At 35.9% G+C, this 22278-nt stretch overlaps 1 protein-coding gene across 6 annotated transcripts in view; it reads right to left on the bottom strand.

Annotated features, from left to right (window-relative positions):
• The window catches only part of EXOC6B (exocyst complex component 6B), a 579159-nt gene that overhangs the window by 459936 nt on the left and 96945 nt on the right, over positions 1-22278 (bottom strand). For all 6 annotated transcript variants that reach the window (XR_011525981.1, XR_011525982.1, XM_070572413.1 and 3 more), the window contains exon 6: positions 16005-16209. Coding sequence is in view for 4 of the 6 variants with exons in the window: in XM_070572413.1 (XP_070428514.1) it covers positions 16005-16209 (205 nt within the window). In the remaining 2 variants the exon portion in view is untranslated. The remainder of the gene's footprint in view (positions 1-16004; positions 16210-22278) is intronic.

The following is a 22278-nucleotide window of genomic DNA, read 5'->3' as shown; positions in this document are numbered from 1 at the left end:
CAACAACTTAGTTGATCATCTGTCCCTATTCAACTGCAAAAATTTAACTTTTCTGTTTTTGGTCTGGTGTTCATATCTCTGCTGAGATCCTAAACAAGAGGGGATAAGAGAAATGCCACATTCCCAATCAGTGAGTAGCCTAGCAATAATTAATTAACTAAAGTTTCTGGTATTCCTCATTACTTGATATGCTTCTGATCTTTTTTTTCTTTTTTTTGAGGAAGATTAGCCCTGAGCTAAGATCTGCTGCCAATCCTCTTCTATTTGCTGAGGAAGACTGGCCCTGAGCTAACATCTGTGCCCATCTTCCTCCACTTTACATGTGGGACGCCTGCCACAGCATGGCTTGACATGCGGTGCCATGTCCACACCCGAGATCTGAACTGGCAAACCCCAGGCCGCCAAAGCAGAACGTGCAAACTTAACCACTGCACCATCAGGCCAGCCCTTCTGATCCTATATTTTTGATATACTTCAAAGATTTGACTACAAAGGGGTAGCACAAGGGAATTCTGGGAGGTGATGGAATTGTTCTGTATCCTTTTTGTAGTGCTGGTTACATGAATGTATGCATGTTTTAAAAGTTCATGCACACCAAAAAAAAAAGAATTTTCTTGTATATAAATTTTAAAAATTTTTGAACTGCTTTAGGGTTGCCTGCTAAAACTGCTTCTCAGGGAGGTCTAGAAGGATGTGAGAAAGTACAACTAAGTTAGATTCCCTTGTTCTAGAACATTCTTAGGTACACTTCTTTTGCCCTCCTGAATGTTTGAATATTTCTTTTTCCTCCTTTCTTTTTATTTCCTCACATACCAGTTCCCTTAGCATTATTTTGATGGAGTTTTCGTGCTCAATAAAGAAAATATCTGCCAGAGGACAAGAATAAAGTACTGCTGAGAGCACAGCAATCCTAGAATTTTCAATTGGGTTTCTCCAGGGCTAGAAGAGCTATCCCCCAGATCAAAGGGTACATCGTGGGGATTTCAGAAGGGCTCTAGCTCCAAACATCAAATTTGGCTCCACTATACTCTGCACACATGGTGGGGGTCTAGGGCTGTTGAAAAGAAAATACAGTCACAAGTTGCTTAATGACATGGATATGTTCTGAGAAATGTATTATTAGGTGTTTTTGTCATTGTACGAACACCATAGAGTATACTTTCACAAATCTAAATGGTATAGCCTACTATACATCTAGGCTATCAGGTATTAATCTTATGGGACCACCATCATATATGTGGTCTATCGACCGAAAAGTCGTTACACAAGGCATGACTGTACAGCACACCAGTAAACCGACTTGTTCATACCAAGAAGTATCAGCACAGAAGGAAATGACTAAATACACTGAGCTCAGTGCACAGCTCAATCAAGTAACTGAGAAACACAGTCACTGGCTGCATAGCGGAGTTATTTGAGGAGACTGTAGAGAGTCTAAGAGCCCAAAATCAAATTTCCAACAACAAAATAAAGAGACCCATTTAAGTCTCACTAATTTCTATGGTCTAAGTTGCTCATTTAAACGGATGTAGGGCTTGGTTTCTCAATGACATAAAAGCCATTATCACAAATATAGCAAAAACAAACAAAAAACCCTCTTTCTTAACACTGAAGACTGAAAATAATAAGGAAAACTTTTTAAGGTTAAAAAAGATTTTTTTGCCCTCTAAAAGTAGTGGCTCATGCTTTCCCAGATCAGTTTCTTTAAAAATACTTATGGAAAAATGTAGCTGCAATCATTTAATAAGAAGATGAAGAGGCGGGAGACAGTTGGTCTCAGGCTACCAATATCCAAGCTACCCTAAGTGAAGACTAGAATTGCCTGATAAAATCACACAGCTCTCAAAATACAAACATCCAAAAATGCCATATTTATTAAGTGCCTGCTGTGTGTTGGACACAGTGCTAAGTACCTTATATATACGATCTTACTTAACCCTTACTTAAAGAGGAAACTAAGGCTTAGATTGCGTGTTTTGCCCAGTCATATTCTAAGTGAGAGATCCAGGTTTTAACCTAGCTTTCTTGACTCCAAACCCAGGTTCTTTAATATTGAAGATATGATAAAAGTTTTTCTACAAGAAAGACCACTAGGAATGGATATGAGCTTTCTCTAAAAATTACTACAAAGAAGGTTGCCTGCTGCTCTGTATTCCATATTATCACTGTAACTGCATGACAAGGATGAGGTAAGACATCATCTCTCCTAACTCGCAATTAGTGCAAGTTCATAATAAGTAAATGCTTATGGTCCTTGAGGGTGTCAGCAATGGAACCAGTCTCCTTTCTCCCAGTCCTAAGTCTAAAGGGTCTACATTCTACACCATGATCTCGGTGTTCTAATAACCAATATAACCAAACTCAATCTTTTTAAAGTAAAAGTAGCTTTGGTTGGTGCTAATTCCTCTTTGATTACAATATTTTATAACTCCTAATTCTTCTATTTATAAAATGTTACAGTAACTCTATAGTCAATAACAAGAGCCCTGGTTTCTTGGGTATTAATGATCCTTGCTAGTCTAATGAAAGCATTTAAAAAAAAAGACAACTGAAATGACCAAACATATCAATCATGCTCTACGAGATTTATTTTATAGAACTAAATAGATCTAAATTTAGAGTAGAAAAAAACTAAACGTGAGAAAGCACTCACTAAATTTAAGATGGAATTCAAACTGTAGAATAAATTATGATCTGCAGGCAGGGTCCAAGGATTAATCACATTTAGGTAAAAAATGGGCAAGGTTTATAACCATTTTAAAACATGTCCTTGGTGTCTCTGTTTGTTTTGTACACTTTTCACTGTACTGATATCACAGTAGATATTAGAATCAATCTAATCTAATTGGAGTTAATAGTGAAGATATATTAGAATATCAAGAAAATCTGGGATCTAGGAAGAACCAGAACTGATTAGTCCTTATCTTTGAATTTAAACCTTCTAAAAATGTCATATTTGGAATTGCGTTTTAGACCAAAGAACCATTATCCACACAGCTAAACATATATATAATAGAGAGCAAATTCGATGGCTCTCAAAACTTTATTAAACTTTATTATGGCTTTAGATCTTGTATCATGGCTGATTTTAAAAAACAAGCATTCCCAGTTGAAGTGGTCAGCATGTAAGCCTGCTCAGGAAGAAGCTGAATTCTCATGTCTTGCAAGCAAAATTCCTAGAACTAAGAGAGAGGGAATGGGAAGAAGAGAAAGAAAAGTAGAAAAAAAAAGAAAGAAAGGAGAGAAAAAAGAAGAGAAGATAAAAGAAAAGAAAAAACCCTGACCATGTAAAGAGGCTGAAGTAAAAGAGAAGCAAGTCTTTGTTTTAAAATATTTATTCTATATTTCAATCACACAGTTGTTATATCTTGAGAAAACACCATCCATATACAACCAAAGTAAAATAATAACTGTATAAATAGATATAATACAAGAACACCAGCTCATTCAGACCTGTAATATCACTACCTATTAAATACAAGCTTTAATTCCAATGATCAGATAAAAAATATATCTTGCTTCCATTCTTCTTTTAGAAAGGCAGAAAGAGGCTGTTCCTGACCAGATCTAAACTTTATCTGATAATAAAGATAATAAAGCAGTTGTTCTTGGCCCCCTGTGTAGGAATGTTTAACAGCACTTAGGCTGTATATTTACATATGATATTTAAGGCATGATTTTAAATAACCTGTTTCATATCCTTGCATATTTCAAAGGTTAAATTATTTAATAAAGACACAATCAGATAGCATCTTATTTATGTTAATAAGATCAATTCATTTCCACCTGATTACTTAGATCTAAAGTACTGATCTCAAGTTCAAGTCACAAGTGAGTTCAGTGAACGGAACCTTATTTCCACATTGGTGTGGTACATTTATTCGTGGTACTTGGGGGCAGGAAGAAATCCCAGGAGCATTGTAACGAAATAAAGTTCAGTTATGAGACAAACCACCCAAGAAAAACTTCACAGTGTAGGTCATGTTTCTTTATTTTAAATTTAACAGCAAGTTAAGTTTCCCAATGAAATAATAATGAGGCCACAGTCTCTCTCCCACAAGACTCTGAGGCCACGCCAATTATATGAAGGCTAGCCCTATAGCAGCACTATCTTCCATCACTGCTCTTTTAATTCCCTGTTTCCCCTTCTTCCCCTGCAGCAGCACAAGGACCACTCTCTCACTCACCAGAACACATGCCCAAGTATGAAATGAGTGTGCGAGCGTGCAGTAGTGGCAGGAGTGGGGAAGTGTGACATTTATTTTGCAACCAAAAGAGGGGCTGAAGAACTCATATTCTCTTCAGAACACACAGGATACATAACACAATATTTATCTTGTAAATATCGATAAATATCGGGTAAATATTTATCTTAAGAATTCAAGGCAAGGGAAAGTGATCGTTCTGATTATTACACATTTTCAACTTTAACATCACCTTCAAGATTTTTATATTACAAAAAATAATATTTGCTTTCTTGCCCATTCTATCAAACGTATATGGTTCCCTTCTTTAATAAGGTACACAATACAACAGAGAATTGAATGGACCTTAATTTAATTTACATCTAACACACGATTCCAAACCCATCTTGTTACAGCTATGAATCTGAGGACTAGGCACTCCTCAATTATCCCATTATTAACTATCTCAATTATCCATAAAGCAGAAAAAAATCGATAATGCTATAGATAAATATAAATAATCCCTTAAATAAGAGGAACTCTTCTTTTGTACCCTGAGTGTTGGAATTTTTCCTACTTCATATCCAGCCCACCAACAAATCCTGTCTACTACACATACATTCCAAATCTGATGACTTATATTTCTTTTCTTTTTTGTTCAATATATTTTATCTAAGTTATACATGCAAAGCTATGCATAGTTAAGTCGTACATGGTCAAACAGTTATACAGTGTTTACTATGAGAAACAATTTCCTCTTCTCTTCCTTCCCCCCAAATCGTGCTCCCTAGAGGCAATCAGTCTTTTGATGTTTACCTCTTTATTTCCAAACAGCATGCTTATGTGTGCTACTCTGTTTTTTTAATTGTGGTAAAATATACATAACATAAAGTTCTTCATTTTAACCATTTTTAAGTGTACAGTTCTGTAGCATTAGGTACATTCACACTGTTGTATAACCACCATATCATCCATCTTCAGAACTTCTTCATCTTCCTCAGCTGAAACTCTGTATCCATTAAACACTGACTCATCACCTCCTTTACCCCCAGCCCCTGGAAATGATCATTCTACTTCCTGTGTTTATGTATTTGACTACTTCAGGAACCTCATATAAGTGGAATCATATAACACTTGTTCTTTTGTGCCTGGCTTATTTCATGCAGTATAATGTCTTCGGAGTTCAACCATTTCGTAACGTGTCAAAATTCTCTTCTTTTTTAAGGGTGAATAATATTCCATTATATGTTTACACCACATTCTGTGTATCCATTCATCTGTCAATGGACACTTGGGTTGCTTCTGCTTTTCACGTATTGTGTTTTTTTAGTTTTAAGCATTATCTATTGACTTTCCACCACAGAAAATGAGCATTTAAGGTCTCTTTTACATACATAACACATCAGTACTGCATATCTCCCTCCAAAACAAAGATAAATCAATGGATTAATCAGGTAAATTAACTTTTACCATCTAATTATTATAACTAACTAAATGCAATTCACAGCCAAGCGATGTAAGATACTGTGATCACTTTTCCTTTCTTCACACAACTTTCATTTTCTAGAGTTAATAACTTTATTTTTTTGTTTGCTTAGTTTTCTATGTCCTTAGCATTACTTTGTTCCCAAATTCTCCCCAACTATCTAAATTTCTTCTCAATATGCATAAATACATCCAGTATTCTATCACTTGCATCTTCTTACGAACATCTCTTTTAAACTTTCTAAAATGCTCCAGGCTGTGCTGGTTGTACTTTCTGCCTGCTACTCCACTGTCAATCAACTACCTCCCTTAACCATCATCTTAGAAACTCTATGTGTCTCTCTTCTCTTTAGGATTATCTATGTCCTAAATATCTCATATCCTTGTTTTTTTGTGTGGTTTTTTTTTGGGTTTTTTTTTTTCGGTTTATAGGAAGTAAATTGTTGAGGCTTTTCATTACTGAAAACACCTTTATTCTACCCTCACACTTCTTTGGTATTGTGGTTAGATAGAAAAATAATAATGGGTAATCATTTTCCCTTAGAACTTTAAAGACATTGCTCCATTTCAGTTTACCTTCCGGTACTGCTATAGTGAATCATTTTGACTCCGAATCTTTTGTATGTGATCTGTTTCTTTAATTTCTAGAGGCATTTAGAATTTTCTCTTTGTCTTCTGGCTTCTGAAATTTCACAACATGCCTTGATGAAAGTCAATCTTCATCTCCTTTTTTTGTGCACTTTGTATGTCTTTTAATCTGGAAGTTCATGTCTTAGAATTTGGGGAAATGTTCCCACATTATTTCTATGATGAATTCCTTCCCTTCATTTCTCTCTCTTTTTCTAGAATACCTAGTATTCAAATGCTGGATCTACTGAACTGACCCCCTAATATTCTTATATCTTTTCTATATCCCATATTCCATTCTTTTTCTTTTACTCTTCTCTCTGGAAGATTTTCCCAACTTTATTTTCCAAATGCTCCTTTAAGTGGTTTCTGCTATCATATTTTTAATTTCTAAACATTCTTTTTATTCTCTGAATTTCTCCATTTATGTAGCATTCTGACCTTGCTTTTACATGTAATTTGTTTTCTCTTATCTTTCTAATGCTACTGATGATAGTTTGTTTTGTTTTGCCTTTCAGGTTTTCCTCTTCTTACATAGTCTCTATCTTCTCCAAGCTGCTTCTTTATATGTGTTTGTTCTAAACTCTAACATTCATATTAAAGGCTTTTCTCAAATGGCTGGTGATCCCTAGCTATCTGCTCATATTTTAAATTGGAAAACTAAAAAGCTGATGGAAAGTTTTATGCATGTACACCAGTCTCGTAGCTGTGGATTTCAAAGTAATCTGACTTGTCCCTTTTGTTGGGGACTACCCAGTGGACACACCTTTAGGACATTTCTCTTAGGCTAATCATACCATTCAGAGTGTCTTCCAATCTCACACCTGAAGGGCATAAGCCTGGCTATTAGAGTTCTGAGAATCAAAGCAGACAAGAGGGCTATGAGACTCAGGATGAATCTCAATATTTAGTATATAAACTTTCACTGTTTTCAGTTTGGTAACCTTACCCTCAACTTGTGTCTTTTGTCCTCTGGTCTTCTCCTAGAGTTGGGAGAGGGCAGTTAGCTGGTGGGAAAAAGCTGGGGGAAGGAATCAAGTTGTCTAACTGCTTTTGAAATAGACATTCAACCAATCTTTCTGTTTCAGCATTGATTTAACCCCCTTTGCCAGAAGAAGCTGATGCTGCCAATTTCTAAGACACAGGGGTTCTGCAAAACACTATAAACTGGGTTGTTCTCTGCTTTCTCTACCACTAGTTTAGGATTGAGTTTTCTTCGGTATTTTAGGACAATTATCACACAAATCTTTCTATTTTCCAGCTTCCGAAAAGTTCTATCATCTACTCTCCTACATTCTTTATGTTTAAGAAGCTTGTGATTTTTAAAAAATTCTCTTAGTTGTTGGTTTTATGAATTTGGAGAGGTAGAAGACATACATGTATGTGTTCAATCCACCATCTTTAACAAGAAGTAAATCTGATCACTTCTTAGCACCTCCAAAGTACTTTCAGACAGGGTCAAAATCCATTCAAAGAGCCATTTTAGATATTTTCATATACTTAAGAACGTAATTGGAAACTAAGAGTATACAACTTAGAACATTAAAAAAAGATGGCTTTTCCTGAAAAATGTTAAGGTGTAGGTACATTAAATGTAATTAAATCACAATTAATAGTCATTGACTGATTTATTATCTACTATCACCAAGTACTGTGCTAGTTAGGTGCTGAAGATATAAAGATAAAAATCATACCTCTGCCCTTACAGAGACCACAGACTGGTTCAGAAGACATATTAGTAAAGCAGCAATCACGCTAACGGAGTTCCCCACTGCTATGAGATGTCACCTTGGAGGGCCCTAGTAGCTCTCTACCTTCTCCCCTTAGCAATGAGCTGGGTCGGTAAGACTAAGTTAGCTCATTTGAAGACTAGTAGTTCTCTTTAGCTGATATAAATGGAATCGATACAAGAATTTCCCTAGACAAGTCATTTCTCTGGCCAGCAAGGATCCACCTGGTACATAGTGATTAGATGTTCTCTGCCCTCATCCCAACTTCCCTATAAATGATACAAGAGCAGGGGCTTCTCCTGAGGTGTGTCCCACTGTTTGTACAGCAAAACTGAACCCATCAGATCCCCCTACAGAATGACAGGAGGATGGTGTCCCCATGTACTGTGCTGACCTTTCTGCCTATAATGTTTACTGAGGGAAAACTTAACTTTATACCTATATGGTGTGATGTTAATTTGTGTGTGTCTATGCCTCTCACGTGACATCATTTTTATCACTTCTTAAATTCTTATACATATTTGGGTCAATGTCAGTACTTGTATTGTGTTCTACTCGTCAGTTTATTCTTGTGATGCTATATTGTTTTAAATTAAGTATTGTTGCTCTTTAGTACAAGCTAAGGCTCAGTAAAAGGAATATTCTCAAAAGAATTTAATCTTATGTGGTATATATACACAATGGAATACTACTCAGCCATAAAAAAAGACAAAATTGGCCCATTCACAGCAACGTGGATGGACCGCGAGAGTATTATGTTAAGCGAAATAAGCCAGTCAGAGAAAGATGAACTCTATATGACTCCACTCATAGGTGGAAGTTAGTATATTGACAAGGAGATCTGATTGGTGGTTACCAGGGAAAAGGCGGGGGTGGGGGGATGGCACAAAGGGGGAAGTGGTGTACCCACAACATGACTAACAAAAATGTACAACTGAAATCTCACAAGGTTGTAATCTATCATAACATTAATAAAAAAAAAAAAAAAATTTAATCTTAAAATAACTGAAACATACACATGTATGTATGTATATTTGTGAGAGACGGTGTAAGTCTTATAACAACTACTCATCCTCTAGATTATCTAAATAGACAACGGCCGATTTTAGCACACCACAAAGCCATGTTCACAAACTACACTGAGAATCCATATGACAATTTTCTCTTAAAGTTTAATGAAAGGAAAATTTCTTCTAATAATCTGGTATGCTTTGCTTAGTCAAAGAAAACAAGTATTATGTTTATTATATATACACACATACATACACACCATAGAGAAGAGAAAGCTCAAAAGCAAACTTTAATACTGTCCTCAAATTAGATTTGAAGAATAAATTCTCTTTCTTCTCTCACGCCAACTCAACACCCATAAAGGGATATTGATCTTTTAAACTTAATGGTCGTGTAATACATATGTGCTTTTTAACTGAAATCAGGTTCAAAATATTTTGTAAGTATATATAATAGAAATAATTTTTTAAGGGAAGAAGATAAAAATTGCTTAAAAATGAGATTTAATTCAAGGCTGAAAACTGCCACAGGAAATTGAATTTTAGGAATAAAAAAAGTACTTCAATACATCAAGTTTAACCTCTAATTATCTTCTTCTCCACATTCTCAGTCTCTTCACATTCACCATTCACTTAGGCTAGTCCTTTTTTACTTTTAATTTAACATTTATTACATACCCAGGACAGACATAAGTACTTGATTTCCCTAAATGTTTCCACATCTTTGAAGATTAAAAATTCCAACTTTACAGAGTTGTAAAGACTGAATGTGATGTTTAGTAATTAGCTCATTGTCATATAGCTACAAATGCCAAATCCAGAAGTCTAACCCAAACTCCAGTTTGTTCTGTTAACTATCATATTACTTAACAGTAAACTAAATCCTCACTCTTCAGATTCTTTCCAAAATTGTCCTAACTACCATAAGCTATTCTGACTGCTGCCTACTTCAAGAATCCATACAAAACAGCTCTCACATTCTCCCACCTCACCCCCAGGTCATCCACATCATCAAAGACCAAGGAGCAAGAAATAGCACAAATACAGAAATGCCGAAATCAAGAAGAAAAGAGAATATAAAGAAAACCCAGGAACACCAGACCAACTGAGTACCAACTTCTCTGACTCCAAAGGCCATATTCTGTGGAAGTTTTGCATAGCATCCAACACAAAAGGGGTTTCAACAGCAATATTGCTTTTACTTGGCAGTCATTACATGGCCTGTGTGAACTCACTTGGTAGTACTGTGCCAGGTCTAACTCAAAAGATGTTCTACACAATAAATAAAAGAGCACATTTTGCTCTCATCAAGACTTAACCAAAGAAAGTCAAGAGTTGAAAGAACCATGGTGACAACTAATCTCACCGAACGGTCAGTTTCTATAAAACCACTTACTAAAGGAAGAATGCCTGGGAACCTTCAATTCCTTTTATGGACAACCAATTCCTTTTTTAAGCACCAGTTATATAACCCATATAATTTGGCAAAGCCAAGTTAGAATTTTAAAAGTAAATAAATCTTTCCCTTTGTTAAAGGGCCTCACATGGAAATCAACCTAGCCAAGAATGTTTACATTACAAACATTATTTAGCCCCACAAGGCTTAAGGCAATCTAATCAAAATAAGAAATACAGAACTTCCCTCCTGCACAAATCAATTCCATAACAAGTGAGTTACAGAATCAATTTCAAAAGGAAAACTAAAAACAGTAGACAATTAACAGAAAACTTCTTTAGATATTTTTTATAAAATCATTTTAAGCTAAAACAGTAATTCCAAAACAAGATTCACACAATATTTTGAAAGCACACTGGAAGAAGATCAACATAGTAGATACTCTATTTCCCATGGCAGAACCCATAGGTGGATCCACTAAATGTTTTCAGTCTAATACCATGTTTAAAATATATATATATATATATATATATGTATATAAGAACATGAAAGATTTTTTGAAAATAAAAACATGACTGCTTAACTTAAAATTCAATATGGTAATAAACAGTAGAATGGACAATTTTAAAATTCCTCCTCAGATTCTGCTAAATAACTGAAATTCTACCCTGGTTTTCATACTTGTACATTTTCTTACTTTTCTGCAGGTTCCCAAGAATACTGGAAGACAAGAGAAGACTCAGAGACTTCTAGCTAGACACTATTTTAAACCAGACTATACCAGTGTTTCCTAGATCCAAAGGCAAAATAAAAAGGTACAGTTTAGTAAAAAGTAATTCTACTCAAGACCAAAATAACAGAGTGTATTAGTTTTCTACTGCTGTGTAACAAATAACTATAAACTTGGCAGCCTAAAACCACACAATTATCATCTCAGTTTCCATGGGTCAGGAGTTCAGCATGTTTTTGCTGGGTCTTCTGTTCAGGGTCTCACTAGGCTGAAACTGAAGCTAGGTACCTGAGGGATACTAGAAATATTCAATAATAACATAATTACCCTTCAACCTTATTCCCAACACAGACACAGATAAAAAGAATTTAATCTTGTTAATTTGCTATTTTCTTGTTTAACCCGAGGGGTGACTCAAGGGTCACAGGATTTATGAGCTTGTTTTGCAGGAAAAAAGAATGCCTTCAAAGAAGTTATGATCACCAGATAGCCAGCCCCCAGCTGCCACTGACACCCAGAAGTCTGACTGCCAAAGGGCTTATCTGGAGTGAAAGAAACATAGATTTCCCCTTTGTTTCTCCCAAACTCCTCTTCTCAAACCCCTTAGCTCTATAAAATCCCCTGCTTTCTTATTTTGTGAAGGCGGATTTATCCTCCTGCTTTCTCATCTTGGCCAATTTGAGTAAGCCTTTCTCCATTTCCAAGAAGCCATGTCTCAATGATTGGCTTATTGCGCACAGGGCAAACAAATTTGAGATTAAGGTGTTTGTTATCAAAATCACACTGCCAGGAAGGCTGTGGTCTCATCTGGAGCTCAGGTTCTCTTCCAGGTTCATTCCTGTTGTTGGCAGAATTCAATTCCTTGTGCTTGTAGGACTCAGGTCCCCATTTTCTTCCCGGCTGTCAGCTATGCTCTTGGCAACTCGAGGTCACCTACAGCTCCCTGCCACGTGGCCCTCCCCAAAACATGGCTGTTTGTTTCTTCAAGACAAACAGCAGAGTATCTCCTGCAGCTCTGAATCTCTCTACCTTCTATATCTGACCTCCAGATTCTCTTTTAAAGAAATTCGCCTGATTAGATCAGGTGCTCACACCCAAGGGGAGGGAATTTTACAGGATGCACACACCAGGGGGCACGATTTCTGGGGGCCATCTAGCATTCTGCCTACTACATGCAATCAAGGTAAAGAACTTCCTACTGATAAAGCTTTATCCAGAGACAATATAACACTTTGAATACAGAGGAATGGGTAAACTACAAAACCTTCAGATTATCTTCAAAAAGGGTTTATTGCATCATTATCTTTTGATAAAATTGGACGACAAACAGTTTGAGATTATAATCTCAGGTAAAAGTTTGGAGCCTAATTTGTTCATTGAAGCTTAATTAGGGTGGAGCCCTTCTGGTAGTTTGTTTTGGCTGGTATATCCCAAAGAGAAGCCAATCTACCAACTGCCTCCATAATTTCACTATACCAAGGACAAATTCCACTCATACATCAATGCAGAAACTCAGGATATGGTGGGTGGAAGAAAAAAAAGGGAGATGTCCACAAAGAAAAGGCAAAATCAACTATATAATATCTAGAAGAGCCCAGATCAACTATCAATATTAAGTAAGACTTTCAAACCTGTTTTCTCATATGATTCTAAAGAAGGCTACTTAGAAATTTTTTTTTAAAAAAAAGAACAAATTTTTATGTCCAAATTGCAATTGCTGAACTAAAAACAATAATGATGATAAAGTTCTGAAGAGCAGCACTGACAATGCTAAAAACTGAAGTAGTAAATTAGTAGGCAAACATACGGGGAAAATTGTGAGGAAAAAAGGCAAGAGATATGGAAGATATGCATTATTATTTATATTTAGAAAAGAACACTGGGTATGGTGTCCACATAGAACCTAACTGGAAAGAAACAGATCAGAGATCTAATAACTTTTGAGCTAACTATAACGCCAAACACCCACAAATCTGGACTGAATAAACCTTTGACTGTTCAGAGCCTTAAGACAACCCTCGGGCCCCTAAACTTGCAAAAGCAGAAAGCAGGTAATGAAAGATATATGTAGACACAGATGTGGTTGTAGGTATAAATGTAGATGTAGATATACATACAGAGAGAGAGAGAGAGACCTTCTAAGGAAGGTACATTCCCCAGCACCCACTTCAGAAGTCCCCGTAGAAAAAAAATAGAGAAACAAAAACCATGGTACAGCCAGGACCCCAGGAGAATGATGGATAAAGGAGTTCCTTCCAGAAAGTCAACATCCATGCAAGGAAGTTCCCCTACTACCAATGCAGAAGGATTTCCCAGTGACGGCCCAAAAGGATTACATGACTTGATATAAAACAGGGAGGAACACTGTGCATCTCCTATTCTTCTCTTTTCTAAATGGAAGTTTCTATCGTAGTTATTCTATTCTAGCTCCTTCATTGTATATTGGGGGTGCGAGGGGACATAGGTGCAAACTTGTCACCTTAGTTCCTGGTCACCCAGCCCATGAAGAGACACATCAGGATCTAATGGAGAGTACTGAGCATTCCTGGAAGATACTAGACTTTGAGAGAGATGTAGCGACTAGATGGGATACTGGGTTGCCCTCCTTAAGGAAGGGGCAAAGTGTGTTCTACGGATGAGAGAGAGAGTGAAGAGCTATTTGATGACCAAAAGGGTAGACTGTGCCAGGGGCTACCTACTCTTCACCAAACCTGTGTCCTTCTCCTCTTAGGGACACAGTGAAATTATGTTTCCCAGCCTCCCTTCCAAGTAAGTATGGCCATGTAATTAAATTCTGGCCAATGAAATGTGAGTAGAAGTGATAATGTGTCACATCCATGACTAGCCCTTAAAAACCCTCCCATATACAATACTCTGGTCTTTCCCCTTCTGCAGCAATCTTCAAAGCTATATTAAAAATGGCAGAGCTATACAATGGAAAGAGTCTCTAAATCACCATTGCAAAGAAACAATCACAAATCAAAAACATTCTGGGCTTTACATAAGTGAGAAATAAACCATATCCTCTCCCTCTTTTCCAACCTCTATAAATTCAAACAAATATTTAAGGAACACCTACTATGTGGCAAAGTATGTAGTAGTTTCTCTCCTACTTTCCTCACTTTTTAGGTACTACAGAAGATTTAAAATTTATAAGATATTTTTATTCAAGGATTTTATATATACCATAGCATAGGATAATAATATATGCAATAAGAGCGATACTTGAGGTAAAAAAATTTATAGGAGGAATGAAGGGTTATTAGTTAATTAAAACTTCTAAATTCACAAAAGGTTTCTTTATCATGTCTTTATATGACAAAAATATAGCAAACAGCTAATAGTTTACACAGAATGAGTGCCACAGTAGGCAAATTCACCTCAGTTTAACCTAAATTCTACTATAGGATCTGACCTTTACAAGCTGTCTGAACTTGAGCAAGTCATTTCCCTGCCCTGGGCCTTAATTTTTTCAGATAATTAAGGAGTGAGACCAGATAATCTCACATTAAATGAAATAATAATATTCTTCACGGAATCCTCTTTCACCAAAAAGGAAGTAAAGTTAATTTCTCAAGCAGAGGCCTAGAAGAAGCGCAACTTTAAAAAAGGAAGGTTCCACAGAGGCTTTATACGATAACTCTCTCATATTTGAAAGTTTAGGAAAAATTGGTCAGCCACAATAAAGACTTGTCTCACAAGATACCTTCATTCCTGTACTCAAAACACACACCCAGCAAAGCAAAGGTATATTTTCAATGATTAACTTTGTTTCTTCATTACTAAAAAAATGACATGAGTATTTCCAGCAGGTTTATCATCAACTAGTTTTAATCTTTCCACTGTGTAAAGCATAACACTTACAAAATTTAAAAGGAGAAAAAGAGTATCCGCATTCCCTTATGAAAGGGATTTCCAACAGGCAAATCTCTTTTGCAGAATCAAACAGACATCTGAAGAAAAATTACCAAGGCTAGCTGAGACCAAAAGTATGATCCAGAATATGACCTACTCCCTCCTTCTTCACAGAAAAAGAACTAAAAATGACTTATTCAAGGACACAGTTGTTTATAGAACCAAAAAACACTTTCCATAAACAACTGAATCTTCTATTTATTGTTGTAAGTTACATCATAAAGTATACTGAGAAATTTTAATAAAATCAATGTGAGTTAAGTTTCAAAAGAGCAAGTAGTACTGCAAATCATTAGTGCTCTTTTATTCATGATGACAAAAGAAATCCGGATGCTCCTTGTGGTTTTCATGACTTAGAGATGAAGATATTGAAAGAAAAAAACCTAAATATTTCCAAAACATTTGTTAATTTACAAGCTGTAAATAAATCCCTTTCTGTGATCATAATTCACAGCATTTCCCAACAGGCTGTTTTTCACTGACACTCATTGATATCAGAAATAACAATTCCAGAAATATTCATATATAACCTGACATCTTGCTTACACAGTAAATAATCAAACCAAAGGTACCTGAAGCACAATTTTTCTCACTAACTAGAAAGAGAACTTAAAAACCCTAGGCTTCAAATCATATCTAAACTCAAGGAAAGTACTCAAAAAATTGAAAAACTTCTTCAAAGTCCCAAAATAAGCCATCACAATCAATCAGTATTTACTGAACATCAACAGAGCAAAACAATATACTAGTAAATAATTCATTGCTCTGTTAAGAAAATAAAACACATTTTTTAATCATATGTTCCCATAAAAATGAAGGATTTCCCTAAAATGACAAGAAACATTAAGACACTTAGCAAAGAGAAATCTGTGTTTAACAGAATACTTGCAAAGTCATTGGCCAACCTATCATAAACCCAAGACCTACTTGCTTCATGGCAGTCTCTCCAATTTTGTCTGAATGTTTGCGGATACTCTCCAGAAAGTCTTTGAGATCAGACATAGAAACATCCTTAATTTCTTCTCGAAGCTTGGGGATGTTGTCCACCATCACCTTGCAGAATCGATAGTGGCTTACTTGAGGCAGATAGGTATGCTCTAGATGTTCCAGAGTTTTCAGTGCAGGATAATGCCTATAAAAGGAATTTTATCACCTTTAGCTCAACTCAATCTTCTTTAGGGGCACAGATATATTCCTCAGGCAAAATTTCTAGCCTGAACTAGTTTTCACTGCACATTAAGACAAATCTAGTATTAAGTTTCAATAAAAACATCAATGGAAAAATACCAAATTATTAAAGATTAATATATGCATTAAAGAACTTAATAAATCATAACCAAAAAAGATTTTATCCCTAGAATACAGAAAACTTAGAAAATCTACCAATGAAATTCATTACATAAAGAATAAAAGGAAATACAAAATGATGACATCAATGCCAACAAAATCATCCTACAAAATAAAGTACTCAAGGCTAGACTTACAACTATGGCACAGGGAAGAGCATAAAAAATCTTCTACCCAAAAAACAAATATAAACCAGACAAAATTGTCCCAAACAACCATTTCAGGGCTCTGGAAATTGACCAAAGGAGAATAACAAATTAAGAAGTGTGTAGTCATGAAAACTGCTGAACAGTGGGACTGTGTGGTGTTCTTGCCTGGGGCTACCATTCCTTCTCATCCCCACTCCGCCCCCCCCCCCACCCCCCACACTCCACCCCTCCAGTCATTGGTTAGGGCTTGTCATGAAAATCAGCAGCTTCCCTGCCATTAGGGGCTGACAGGATTTGAAGCAGAGGGCAAAAAACCCATACTAAGTGGCACTGTTAGGAAAAGTTAAAAACTAGTTAAAACTAGTTTAAAAAAAGGGAAAACCTCCAGTTCTACTAGCCTGAAGTTAGCCTGGGTTGGGACAAAAGGCACATTAGAGAACTAATCAGAAATTTAACAGAGAAGTCGTGGCAATATTAGAGACCCAGAGAAGAGCCCTGATAGCTCTCTGCACATCCCTCGCTGACTGCGAGGCTGTGCACACACACAGCAGACACCCAAAAGGCCCTAAGCAGTCCACACATCCTTGGCTGACTAGGAGGCTGCAGACACGCACATAGGAGAAGGCCTGGCAGAAAGTAAGAGCTCAGACAGACTTGAAAACTGCCTGAATTTTTAACGCACTCCCTAACCCAAACACAAATCCACTGACAAAGGGTGGAAACCTTATTGGCTTAAGTTTGTTTGAGTACAAACTCAGACCAATCATTAGCTGATGACCATCCTCTAAAAATGAAAATGAAATACATACCCAGATAAACAAAGACCGAGAAAATTCCTTGCTAGCAGATCTGCCTTACAAGAAACACTAAAGGAAGCCAGAAAGGAAATGACAGCAGACAGCAACTTGAATTAACAGAAAGAAATGAAGAGCGTAGGAAATAGTAAATATATGCTAAATATAAAAGACTGAGTAAATATACTATTTTTTCTTTTTTTCTTTAAATTTCATCAAAAAATATTTTTAAAAGCAATAATTATAACACCATATTGTTGGGTTTATAAAATACACAGATAATATATATGATAGTAATATCACAAAAGAAGAGAGAAGAAATGGAGCTAAGTTGAAGCAAAAGTACTACTATCTATTATATCAAAACTACATCAGCAACAACCTAAAGCTGACTATGATAAATTAAGATACAGATTATAATCCATAGAGCAACCTCTAAAAAAGTAACTCAAGGGGCTGGCCTGGTGGCGTAGCGGTTAAGTCCGCACACTCTGCTTCAGCAGGCCAAGGTTCGGTGGTTCAGATCCCGGGTACGGAGCCATGCACCGCTTATCAAGCCATGCTATGGTAAGCAACCCACATATAAAATAGAGGAAGATGAGCACAGATGTTAGCTCAGGGCCAATCGTCCTAAGCAAAAAAGAGGAGGATTGGCAGCAGATGTTAGCTCAGGGATGCTCTTCCTCAAAAAACAAAAAATATATCGTTAAAAAATAAACAGAGGAATTAAAATAGAACACTACAAAATATTTAATACAAAAAAAGGGAGTAAAGGATGAACAAGAACAAATAAGACACGGAAAACAAAGAGCAAAGTCCAACCATATATTAGCAAATAAAAAACTAATCTACATGTCTAATAACAAGGAATTGGTTAAACACATTATATCTATGTAGTAAAAGACTAACAAAACAGCAAAGCATTTACAATATTGTTGAGTGAAAATTATCTCAAAAAATAGAACTTGTAAGTATAATCATAAAGTTTTCCAAAATTATAAATATGTACACATGTATAAATTATTAATATATATGCAGGTATGAGTTATATATCACTAAATACATGTGTAGACACACATAAGTACACAGAAAATGACTAGAAAAATATATACAAAAATGTTAACCATGTTTTTCCTTTGGATAGCAACATTATAGGTGATAATTTTCTTCTTCATGTTTTAATTTCCTAATTTCCACATTTCCCATGATATATTTAGCATAGGAAAAAAATCAGTTCCCAGCCTATATATTTATGACTGCAGCTCTATTTTAGATTTTAAGAATGAATTTCACAGTAAAGCTCTTCTTGCTCTAACGCACTTAGTACCACAAACACTAAAGACTAGAGGACTGGTTTTACTTCTTTTATTTATTTTCTGTTTTTCCCTCATGTGTTCCAAAATTCAAAATCTTAGTCCAAATAAATGGAAGGAAGAAAGGTTTATTTCCCCTACATTTAGAAATAAAAGTACAAATATAGTTTAATCTGAAATGGTTGCTTTTATTAAAATTTTACAGACTCAAAAAACAGTACAATTCACATGGCTTAGCGTAAACAGAATGGTGTTTATACTACAATTAGGTACAAAGAGCTATATGCAATAAAATGCAATTCCTCTAGCGAGAAACTTTAGAATGGATAGAAAGCCAGAAATTAAGCCAAAAAGATAAACATGCTTTGGGGTTTAGTTATATTTTGGAACATTGTTTACAGAATGAGAAAAATCTAACAATGTTGCCTGCGGACACAAGGCACATTCACTGATGAGACACATGGCTACATGCTGAAAACATCTGGTCTGTCAAATAACTCCACATTTTTCAAGGCTAATTAGTACAAAACCCAGTGATTCCTGGCAACAAAGAATGTCACCTTATTTCCCCAATGTCCTTTCCCTAGCATACTCATGTTCCAACTATATCAGATCAATAAGGTTATTCGAATTCCCAGTATATTTCAATATCTAGGTTAAACTTGGTGAATTGGTTAGACAGGGTAAAGACAATAGCCAATTAACACCCCTATAGCAGTCACCAAAAGAAAAAATTCTATTTCCAGCAGCCATGGAAATCTAAAAGAAGATTTTGACATTACTTGTGACAACATTTAAACATTATTAAAACTGAATCAAAAGCCAAATTCCTAAGTTTCATTGCATGTGTGCTAGCTCTTTCCCTCTCCTCCTCATGCAGCCTCCCTAATAGAGATGTGAGCAGAAAGCAAAGTACATTAAATAAGAGCAGGGAATAAAAAGGAAGGAGAGAGGAAAAGAGATCTAAATAATCCTATAACCTGGATAACCAAGGTCAGAATAACTTAGACATGGTTGAATGCTATCATGAGAAGAGGAATGTTGATTCCAGGCAAATTGAATTTTGGTACTTTCTTGCCACGGTATGCAACTCTTTCACAACAATGATTTTCAAAATTGTACTAAGTGATCTTTTAAAGCAGGTCGCAACTACCCATGAGAAATGTCTAAAAATTCAGAGTATGATAAGAACGTGAAATAAAAGCTTTCCTTACAGGAAATATTAGTGCCTTTCCTAATCAAAGAGCATTATTAACAGATATTTAATCCCTTCCATGTGCTAGAGTTAGAAAGACATTCAGGTATCTTTCCTTAGGGAGCACAAAATCTAGTAGTAAAACCAGTATTTACAACTTAAAAAAAAATAACTAGGCTTCCCACCATGAAGGAGTAACAAGGAACAGACATGAACTCCCACTCTTAAAAAGTAGAATACCAGCTAAAATACATAAAACAACTGTTTTCAGATAATGGACATCAGGTAACACAGAATTGTGATATCCGAAAAAAGGGAAACAAACAAGGTGAGTTTAATAATCATCCAGGTTATGTTTGTTGAAGGTGATTTCTAGATCATAGACACAGAGAAAACCCCAAAAGAACCCAACAGCTTAGCAGAGTTAGAGCCAGAGATAGGAGTTCAGGAAAACTGATGCACCTTGAGGTTGTGTAGCAGAATCCCAAAAACAGTGAACAACACAGAAAAACAACTGCAGAAATCTACACAGGGGTTCCCTTGAGTCTTTGCTGAGTACTAAGCCAGGCATAGGAAAGTGAAATTCTACATGGACAGGGAAAAAGAAGGGAGGGAGGGAAAGCCACAGACACCAGAGAGATGTAAGATGAACACTTCAAGGCAGAGAAACATTCGAACTCTGAACAGGCAAACAGAAGAGGCCTTGGGGATTCCTGAGTTATTCAGAGTTGATGAATACCACTCTGAACTACTCCTGGAATGAAGGCAGGCCCAGCAAAGCTTAAAAATGGGGTATGAAGGGATCAAACGTACCTGCAAACAACTGAACTATCTGCCAAAACAAAGACCAACACTCCCTAAGAAAAAAAAGCCCCCAAAAGTCCAGACACTTGGCAACATAATACAATGTCCATTTCCAATCAAAAATTACTAGACAAGGTAAGAACCAAAACGATTGACTTGTAACTAAGAGAAACAAAATGAGTCTGCAGAAAGAGATCCAAAATGCCAAAAGTGACAGAACTAGCAGAAAAGTACATGAAAACAGATATTAGAACTATACACATGCATTTAAAGAAAGACACAAAAATAACATGAGAAATTAAAAATAAAAAAACAAATGGAACACCTAAAGATGAAAAATATATTATCTGAAATGAAAATTTTGCAATTAGACATCGCAAAAGAGAGAGATCACTACACTTGACCACAGCAATAAAAAATAAAATCTACCCCATATAAAGCACACACAGAAAAAAGATTGGGGGAAGAAAAAAGAACAGATCCTCAAGTCACCTATCGGATTATATGAAGTTGTCCAACACAGATGTAACTGAAGTCCTGGAATGAGGATGGGAAAAGGACAGAAAAAAATGTTTGGAAAAATAACATCTGAACATTTTCCAGATTTTGTGAAAATTATAAAGCCACAAATCCAAGAAACTAAACAAACTATAAGCAGGATAAATATACACATGCACACATGCACATGTATTTGCACCAAAGTGCGTCAAAAGCAAACTGCTGAAAACAAATGATACAGACAAACGTTCTAAAACAGACGAAGAAAAGACACGTTAAGTACAGAGGGACAAAGGTGAGACTGTTCACCTACCTCTCCCTCAGAAACTGCATAAGCCAGAAGACAAAGAAATGACAACTTAGGAACTAATGAATCTATAAACTTAGAATTCTATATCCATCAAAAATATTTTTGAAAAATGAAGATGAACAATGAGATACCATTTCACAATTACAAAGATGGCCATAATCAGAAAGACAGATAATAGAAGTATTTACCAGGATGTGCAGAAATTGAAATCCTCATATGCTGCTGGTGGGAAGATAAAATGCACAGCTGTTTTGGAAAACAGTCTGGCAGTTCCTCAAATAGTTAAACATAGAGTTATTATATAGCCCAGAAATTCCATTCCCAGGTATGATAACCAAGAGAAATTAAAACATATGTCCACACAAAAACTTGTAAACAAAAATTCATAGCACCATTATTCATAAAAGCCAAAAAGTGGAAACAACACAAATGTTCACAAACAACAACTAACGAATGGATAAATAAAATGTGGTATAGGCATAACGGAATATTACTTAACAATAAATAAAAATGAAGTACTGACAGATGATACAAGATGGATAAACTTTGAAAACATTACGTTAAATGGAAGAAGCCGATCACAAAGAACAACATATTATATGATTCGATTTATATGAAATGTCGAGAACAGACAAATTTATAGAGACAAGAAGTAACTTAGTGGTTCCTGGTGGCTGGCAAGGGGGGGTGGGGATGGCAGGAGACAGGAAAGGATTCGGTAGTGACCACTAAGGGTCTCAGAGTTTCTTTTTAGAAGAATAAAAACGTAAAACTGATTGTGGTAATGATTG

This window comes from Equus przewalskii, chromosome 14, assembly GCF_037783145.1.
Source record: "Equus przewalskii isolate Varuska chromosome 14, EquPr2, whole genome shotgun sequence".
Classification (NCBI taxonomy): domain Eukaryota; kingdom Metazoa; phylum Chordata; class Mammalia; order Perissodactyla; family Equidae; genus Equus; species Equus przewalskii.
Note: the sequence above shows the minus strand (reverse complement) of the source record. Positions and strands in the feature narration are given on the sequence as shown.